Source organism: Lottia gigantea (genome assembly GCF_000327385.1).
Source record: "Lottia gigantea unplaced genomic scaffold LOTGIsca_35, whole genome shotgun sequence".
Classification (NCBI taxonomy): domain Eukaryota; kingdom Metazoa; phylum Mollusca; class Gastropoda; family Lottiidae; genus Lottia; species Lottia gigantea.
In genome coordinates, this window is record NW_008709190.1 from 33,054 (window position 1) to 42,715 (window position 9,662).

General features: G+C 34.1%; 2 protein-coding genes across 2 annotated transcripts; both read left to right on the plus strand.

Moving 5' to 3' along the window:
- Positions 1-4,210: 4,210 nt before the first annotated feature.
- LOTGIDRAFT_233102 (hypothetical protein) lies at positions 4,211-5,684 on the plus strand. Its single transcript, XM_009058615.1, has 2 exons — positions 4,211-4,512; positions 4,871-5,684. Exon 2 carries the CDS (start codon positions 5,037-5,039, stop codon positions 5,514-5,516), a length of 480 nt encoding a protein of 159 aa, XP_009056863.1. The 5' UTR covers positions 4,211-4,512; positions 4,871-5,036; the 3' UTR covers positions 5,517-5,684.
- Positions 5,685-7,610: 1,926 nt separating this feature from the next.
- LOTGIDRAFT_120783 (hypothetical protein) lies at positions 7,611-8,341 on the plus strand (the record flags this gene model as incomplete). The annotated part of the gene is made up of 2 exons (XM_009058616.1): positions 7,611-7,957; positions 7,990-8,341. 2 exons carry the CDS (start codon positions 7,611-7,613, stop codon positions 8,339-8,341), a joined length of 699 nt encoding a protein of 232 aa, XP_009056864.1.
- Positions 8,342-9,662: the final 1,321 nt, after the last annotated feature.

Consider the following 9,662-nt stretch of genomic DNA (forward strand, 5'->3'; position numbering starts at 1 on the left):
TCCACACCTTCCCGAGCTTAGACTGCAGTAGTTGTAGTAACGTTTCGAATTTCATAGACCTTCTATATAAGTGACGATGTGCATAAATATAAATTGGAACATTTTTGCAAAACCGGAAGTGCCACAGTTCAACATGTGCAAAAAGTCGAAAATCGGCTGTAGAAGGCGCATTTTTGCATCGATTTTCTTCGGGTTTTCATTTTTACAATCTACATGTAATTTCTGACCTGATAGCACTTGAAAAATTACGAAATTCGAAAATTCGTCGCTCACTTTTTTCGATCAAATTTTTCGATTTTTTTGCAACTTTTTTGCTTTTGCATCGATTGATCTGAAATTTTAAATGCAAAGAGACTTCACTAATGTTAATAATATGATACAGTCAAATTTTGTACGTCATTTCCGATTTTCAACAGGAAAGCGACTGAACTTTAAATCTACTTCCGGTTGAATAACTTCCGGTGTAATTTATGTAGGTCAACAAAATTTGGCTGATCTTTGGCAAATAAAATTTTATGGCCGATTTTAAAATAAAATCCAGACCGGAAGTGATACTTTGGCCGCCATATTGAAAAAACACACTTTTGTAAAACTCAAAATGGGGCCTCAGGGTAAAAGTTGATATGCTCAAATTTGATGTGAATGTATTCTGCAATCGATTGCGCAAAAAACATTGGGAGCCGAATTTTGAATTTCGCTTTTGCTTTTTTGCAACTTCCGGTTGAAATTTTTTAAAGCTTTAAACGATCACACCATGTGACCTTGACCTTTGATGACCTTGGCCTTCATAGGGTCAAAGGTCATTGACCTTGGCTATCATTTGATACTTTGACCTTTGACCTCCGACATTTGCAAAACAAAGCAGTGCGTTCGAAGAACACACTGCAAAAAAAAAAAAAAGAATGGACATTTCGATAACAAACTGCTAAAAGCTAAAAGCAATTGCTAAAAGCAAAGTCCCACAAAAATCTGCAAACATATAGACTGTAAATGTCCTTTTATAGAACCCTTACGAACTATGCTACAAACTGCTTGGTTGTCTGTAAACCATTTAACTTTCTTGTTAGCTAGAATATGTTTTAGAGAAAATAAAACTCTCTGGACAGCAGACAATTCCCTCCAAGTCGATGATTGTAAAACTTCAAAACTATCCCACACTCCATGTGAAACCCCGTCTATAGTATTGATTTCGTATCCTCCAAATCCAGCCCCACTGGCATCACTGTAAACAATCCTAGAACAAGACACATCCTTACTGAAAACCTTATTGATGTTAATTCTATGTAAATTACTTTGCCAAAAGGATAACTGTTTCATACTCTCAAATGAAAGCTTAATATATGAATTCCACGAAAACGCGGTTAAAACGTCCATACTCAAGTATCTCGTCATGATTTGAGAAACACTATTACCACACTCATAGAAATGATTTGCCCAATACAACTGGCTAATTTCCTAACATGCACTCGCCTAGATTTTTTCAACGAGGATGTTATTACATCAATAGAAATAATAGTTTTAGAAATCCTTCTTTCGGGAATTCTAATGCAACCATCAAAAGTATTGAAAATTACACCAAGAAATTCTAATTCTTGCGACGGAACCCATAATGATTTTTCCGCCTTAAGCTGCGTTTACCGAACACGCGGTATGCGTATTGCGGGACGCGGCAACGGGATGCGGTATGCGAAATGCGGTAAATATACCGCACTTCTATTTATCGGAAGGCGTTAACGTGGCGGTATCACTTCTAGTTTCATAAGCATGGCGCCCATCTGGTCCGTTCCCTCTCAAACACGATGCAACCGAATCCAGCGGGATGTAATCATCGCCGTTGGGGCCTATATGTGATAGCAAGGAAGAGACGTTCTAGACGATTTGTATGTTTGATTGGTGTTTATAACCAGTACATCACAATGGTGAAAGGCAAGAGATTTCCAACGAATGTATCACTGCTTTGTTGCAGATGTAGGCCTACAATCACTGAGCCACCGAGGCCCATTAACAGTGTGAGCGATAGAATCATTACAATTCTCTGACTGAGGCTTGATTTGAGCCCGAGCCTAGTATGTCGGTACAGCTGAAGACGTGCGCTACGCGGCCACGACCGGCTCCAAACTTAAAAATGAAGCTCACCATCTAGTCCTACCACTTTCAACGTCTTTGCTATGCTCTTCCAGGCATTACTCATCTTCTGTGCATCCATATGACTGTCGTCCTTGGTATCGTAGATGAAAGGACGTTCCCTGATGAGTCCGACCAAGCGTTCGATTACATCGTCCGGAAGTTGTTTTCCTCTAGGCATTTTGACTTATGGGCGCAACTTCACACGCAGGAATGCATGGAAACTATAAAACAAAGCTCAGATAATAGCTACACGTGGACTTAAACCGCCACGGTATATTATACTGCGCGGAAAGATCGCTACTCCGACCGATCGGTTTTACCGCGTACCGCGTGCCGCGATTGACTCGCATAACGCATACCGCGGTCCGGTAAACGGATTAAGGAAAATGGCTTGGAGCGAAAAAATGTATATACCGCATTCCGTTGCCGCGTCCCGCGATACGCATACCGCGTGTTCGGTAAACTCACCTTTAGGAACGAATCCCGATTCAATCAAATCGTCTTTAATACTGATTGCCATGTCTTGACATTCCTCAAAACTCTTTGCACAACCAAACCCATCATCTAAAAACATCAATATCCTTTTGGCCTCAGACCTCCATTTAGCTACTAAAGGTTTTGTTAACTTAGTAAATATGTATGGAGCAGAAGTAAGTCCAAAAGGAAGCACTAAAAACTTAAAAAACTGAATTACCGAATTCATCATGCCACGAAAACCCCAAATAATCTGTATGCTGACCATATATATCTATAAAGTGATATGCAGAATGTATATCAAATTTAAACATGTAATAACCTTCAAGAACGTAATTCAAAGCGATTCGAATATCTTCATACTTAACAGACTGTTTCCAAATATGTTTATTCACTTCCCTTAAATCTAATATGAGCCTTTTCTTGCCACTGGTTTGTACAGAAACCGTTAGTGGATTCACTACTTCTAGAACGCTAAGACATCTTTGAATCAAACCTCTTACCAATAAATCATCAATAGCTTTACTGACAAATTCAGACTCTCTTAATGCAGACAAATTATTTTTAGAAAAACTCTTCACAGGAGTCGAAATAAACAAAATTTTATAACCAGACCTAATGACATCTAAAATAAAATTATTAGCACCAATATTTTTCTAAAAATTAAAGTTTTGTTTCAGACGTCCTTTTACTAAAATTTGTTTTTGGCTTTGTTTATATTCAAAGTAATCATTAGTAAATAATTCATTTAACTAGTTTAAATACTCATCTTTTATAAAATCTTTATCTTGATGAACTTGTTGATGATTGACTCTGCTGTGTTGCTGAGATTTTGGTGTAAGAGGGACAATCCCTTCTGTAGTGTCCTTCAGCGACACACTTACTCTAACCAAACATTTGGGCGATACTTCTCCCATGGGAAATTAATTTTCGTCTAATTCATCAAACTCAAACGACAAATAATTATATTTTCCTGCTTATAAATCCATCTATTACACGAATAAAATTATTCATTATTTTTTTACTGTGAGATAATACGAATAACCCCAAAATGACTAGTCGTGTAGATTTAGGAGGTGTACAGTCAAATTCTTTATGACTCATTTACTTTAGGATAGCTTTTGACATGTGAATCGAAGTTGGCTTTTAAAGTTGCTTCATAGATGTCTCGATGTTGTTATATCCTTCTGAATAGATTTACCATATAAGGAATTACCTAATAATTTCATGCAATACTACCCACAATATTACCTTCTCGTTTATATTTATTTCTTAGATCTCTCAAAATTAAAATATAATCTCTATATGGAAGAAACGTCGCATATGCTTTCAATATTTCAGGATGAATGGCGGCCTGAGGGGGTGTCCACGTGAAATTAGGAATAAACATTGTTTTAGCATCACGGGGGTGTGGGGGTGGTTTCGAAAAGAAAACAATATGTGCAGCTAAGATTTCGTTGAAACCGTTTTCAAGCAAAAACCGGGGGTGTCCCCAATACATATACTTCTATGAAGACCCCGATCGTTTCTTTGCTCAATAGTTGAATATTTATTAAATATATAAACTAGAAGCACATTTCTTCATTAAATTAACCCATTTAAAAACAGAATGAGTTTTATTCTAAAACACGAACAACACAAATTCGAAGGAGATGGTTTCTTTTCAGCTCTATCATCTCGCATCCCAAAAGTAGTCAACTTTGTCTCAAACAATAAATCCCTTATTTCCTCAAAAGCCCAAGCTCTTGGATCTGTTGCAAAAGCAGCAGTAAATTTAAGCGATGCAGTGAAAAGATATAACGAGTTGAAAGAATTACAACATATAAGAGAAACGCGAAATAAAAGACTAGAAAATAAAAAAGGCAATGGTTTTAAAATTATAGGACAAAAATCTCAACTGATTAATGGGAGGTAACACTGGTTTTTGTTTACGTTATTGATTTAATAATAGGCTGAATATAACCCACACTATAAATTACCTTTAACGCCTGGTAACAATCAGTCGTCCAGACTATTGTTTACTGGATATACGTCACTAAGTAACAGATGGTTATATTAACATATAACATTTCCGCCCATGCAACGTCAGCATACACAGTCTAATCTCTCAACTATTAACACTGTCTCAATGTTGTTACGCTGGAAGATTAGGAATTTAATCATGCAAAATCAAGGTATGTTCTTTGTTTAATTTAATCATAAGACGACAGGGTGGAATTAAGATTATTTGTTGTTTTTCAAAATATCAATTTTTTTGTTTTTATTCTAGACACAAGTTTAATAGATGCCAACATTGCTTATCACGAAGAATATTTAAACCATTACAGACAATTGAAGGATATATTGTTAAGAGGCCAAGAATTTTCATATAGAAAGATTTGAAGAGCTTAGTAAAAAGCCTAAAAATCTAACATTTAGTGAAAATCTTACTCACAATGAGGGTTTGTTTAAAAAAACTTAAAGCCCATCTACATGATATAGAAATTCCCATAACAATAGAACCATATGACCATAGAAAAACTGGGGATGAAGCTGTCAAAAATATTGTGATCAACTGCGATCGATTTTTAAAACAAGCCGCCTCCCGCTCCATTAAAGAATATGTTACTTTTGGATTATGGTTACAGAAATTATATATCTTCGAATCAATTATGAAAAATGAGTTAACAATATCAGTAAGTTGGAGTAGAAAATTACGTAAACTTGCCAAACTCTGTGACAAATATCCGAGGTTTCAAAATTTAACAATTTCAATTTCAAAATTATTGACGCAGATTTTAAAAATAGAACGTGAATTAGAAAGAACAAGTGATGAAGATCAAGCGTTTTGGAAAAAGGATATGATTCATGTGATGTATATCTACCGATTCTCTAGGAGCGGTCATGACCTTGAACTATGTATACTGATTGTGTAAGAGGGGAACTATGTTTACCGATTCTCTAGGAGCGGTCGTGAGGTGAACATTACCAATCCTAGTAGAAGTGTATATCAATATACATGTAATTGTTTATGTTTTAAATTTTCTGTAATAAAAATGTGTAATTAATTTTGTAAACAATGTATTTATTAAAACCTAAAACTTACTTTGGTTTTCATATTCTTCCTGGATTTCCATGGGGGTAAATGGTTTCAAATAATAGGGTAAAACCTATCTTTAAAAATAGAAGAAAAAAATCATAGATTAGATCTGATCTTTGAATTATATGATCCAATTCGTTATTCGTTTGATAAGAAAAAAGAGGTTAACATTATCATCAAAGATGAAACTCCTAATCAGAATCAACCCCACAAACCAACACAACGTTAGAAAACAATTTCTTCCCATCTTTATTTACTGAAGTGGTTTTGGAAGTTTAAATCCTATAGAAACCATTAAAAACCCCGGAGAATTTGAAACAATGTTGAAAACAGTTCTATATCCCAAAAACTATGATTCTGTTTCCGGATGGATACCCGATGTTGGCGATGGAAGTGTTTTAAAAGAACCGGTAAGAAATGTTCCAAATGATGCAAATGAAGATTGAATGAGAGCTATTGCTCGAAACACAATAGAAAGAGTAGCTAGGGCAGTAAATTATGGATTCGACAAACGAGTAAATCAATATAACAATACCGTCGATAATAATAGTTGGGGTAATTACGTAAATTGGAAGTTATATCCTTGATTTGGTTTGTTGGAACGTAGAAAAGTTTCCATAGGGTTACCTTATAAAATTCATCTACAAAGAGAAATCAATGATAATAAGATATTCTTTGGAGAGAATGCTTCAGATGCAAAATTAGAATTAACGAATCTCCAACTTTACATACCGGTAATAACACCATCAATTTAAGTAGAAACGAGAATATTCAACTCATTAACTAAAGATATTGAAATAGCCTTTCTTCGTCGTAACACAAAAGGTAGCATGACTTTAACTGGAGAATCCACCACGTGGCCAATCACTAACACTATTAAACCAGTAAGATATTTAATGGTTGGTTTCAAGACTTTACCAGATTCTCAAACGAATAACAATAATATCTTTAGAGTAGCAATGAACCAAGCTCAAGCCTATAATCCGTAAAGTTCAAGTAAGATTAAACAATGATAATTATCCTAACCAACCTTTAACAAGTAATCCATCCTCAAAGGATTATAATGAATTGTATAGAAACTATAAAAATATGTGTGAAATATTTGGAAATTTACCTCAGTTTGAATATGTAGATTTTGCAATTAATCACCCAATCTTCTGTTTTGATCTATCAGCTTATCAAGAAGATCTTTTCAAAACAGGGGTGAATATAAATATTCATATTAAAAAACACAAGGAGATGTAACCGGTTATTGTTTATTATTGGAAGAAGCAAAACATTTAATTAAAATATCCGACAGACGGATGATTCGTATAGAATAATCATTTACATTACATTCTTAAAAATGAAGCCAGAAACTTTAGTAAAAAGAATAATAGAAGCTATCGAAACGGAATCCCCAACTACAATAACTTACAAAGGTAAAAAGATCAAAATATCTAAAAAAAACCAAACTTATCAATAGATATAAACATTTTAAAGTCCGTGATGATATAGATTTGGAAATAATTGACGCGAAAGCAAAAGACGGTGGATTTTTACCTTTCCTACCTTTTATATTTGCTGGTCTGGCCGCAGCAGGAGCTACTGCTGGTGGAGCGGCTGGGATAACGCAAGCCATCAACGCCAAGAAAGCAGCTGATGCTGAAAAGTGAAAAACGTAGACATAATATGGAAATGGAAAAGATAGCACAAGGTTCAGGGGTAGCAGATATATTAGGGAAAGTTAAAGAATTTGCAAATCGATTTAGTGAAGAAAACTATTAAAGAGGGGTTAAGTAATCTAATAGATAAAATCGACACCGGAGAAATGAAGGTCAAACATAAGGGGAATGCCATAGATTTTAAAAACATACGTTCTGGAGAGGAAATCTTTCTTTCAAAGTATAAAGGAGATGGAGTAATTTTTGGAACAAAATATAGAATAAAAATGGGAAAGAAATTTAATCATTTAGAAATATTTCCTAGTAACCCAATGCTTATGTGTATTTGTGGAAGCTCAGGTTCTGGGAAAACTTATTTGACATTTAACATGTTGACAACACCAAAACTTTTAGATTTCGATTCATTATATATCTACACAACAACACCAGAGCAATCATATTATCAATTCCCCAAAGCTTTAGAATATATACCAAAGAAAGACGTTCAAGACATATTTCAATATTATGAAGACAATGAAGAGATAGAAATCAAAAGATATCTTAGATACATATATAAAAGAAAAGAATCCATCTTTCAATCCAACAGACATAAAAGTTTTTCTTTTTCAAAAATGTTAATGATTTAGATTTGTCTAAAATTTTTAGTGAGCGAAAGAACTTAATAGTGTTTGACGACTGTGTAGCACAAAGAAATCAAGCTGTTCAACAAGAATTCTTCACGAAAGGAAGACATCACAACTGTCACTGTATTTACCAATCCCAATCTTTCTACAGAATGGGTGCAATATTCATTAGAAAAAATGCAAATTGTTTTTTATTATTTGAATTAAACGACAAAGATTTTTCTCAAATCATTCAGTCGATAAATCACGGAATGGACAGGGATACATTTAAAAAGGATTGTAAATCACAATGGAGAAACCAAGTTGATCATGGATATACATTCGTTAATACTAGAAACCCTGCGGGTGAAAGAGTTATAACAGATATATGTTAATTTCATTTCTTCAAAAATGGGTGATTGGAATAATATTATAAAAAGAAACAGACAATATATCAAAGCTAAGAATAAAATAAAGACCCAAGCTAAAAATAACAGATTACAACAACTTGGATTAACAGAAGATCTACAAACTCTATTTCAACCAATTTTAAAAAGTCAAGAAGATATTAAAAAGAAATAAGCTTTAGAATATAAACCCATGCCTCATATAGAACATTCACCTCATAAAGATCACCCTGAACCGATTGAATATGGTGGTATTATAATTTGGACATTAGATGATATAAATCGTCTTTTTTCAAACCCCGACCTAGATTTACCAAAGAGCATTACACCAATTGTTGATAATGAAGGGTTATGGTTTAATGGATTCAGAATACGATTTAGTGGAAATTCACCAATATTCAAAATCGATACAAAAGACTTTTTATTTACATTAACAGAAGGATAAATAGATTTAATGAATGGCGGGGATGTTGATATTGCCGATTACAAGGATTTAGTAGAATACTCAAAATTTCCACATACGATAAGAAAGAAGGGACCCGAAACAAAAAGATTAAAAGAAGTTGATCAATATATAAGAGCTATTAATCAAGATGATGAATATGCTGAAGACAATCCAATCATACAAGAAATAGACGAAGCAGATGATACTTCAATCATACAACAAATAGACGAATTGGAAGAGGAGATAGCTAGAGAAAAAAGTGGACAAGTTATAACGTTTTGATCCGATAATAACGAGGAACTACTTAATGGATTAGAAATAATATTAGCAGCAATGAAAGAAGGTCATCAATCAGACAGACAATATAATGAAGTAAATTGTATATTAAAAAGACTTCTAGAGAAAGGTATTATAGATAAAAATAATTATAAAAGCGTGATTGATAAAATTATCCAATAAAAATAGTCATTGAAAATGCCAAATAAAGAACAATTATTCGTTATAACCTCAATTAATTAAATCACGATTCCGTTTACACGGTATCACGCAATTTGATTGGATAACAGCGGTCATGTGAATTCGGTTTATATTTGTGTAAACGGAATGTAAATATAAGCTCCTCCCCTTAACGGACTATTTTTATCATTGATTGACGTAGCCACGACACAGCCTTGATATCTTTCCTTCGAACGTCACCAGAGCCGAAATCTACACTTCACTAAATGATTACGTTATTTTCCAAATTCCCTCGAATGTGCATACTCTAAATATCAACAAAATCATGATTTTTGAACTTATTTCGGGCCTTGGTTTTCAATAATTGAACTTTAAATGTGGCCGCTCCGTCAACTTTCAAGCAGTAGA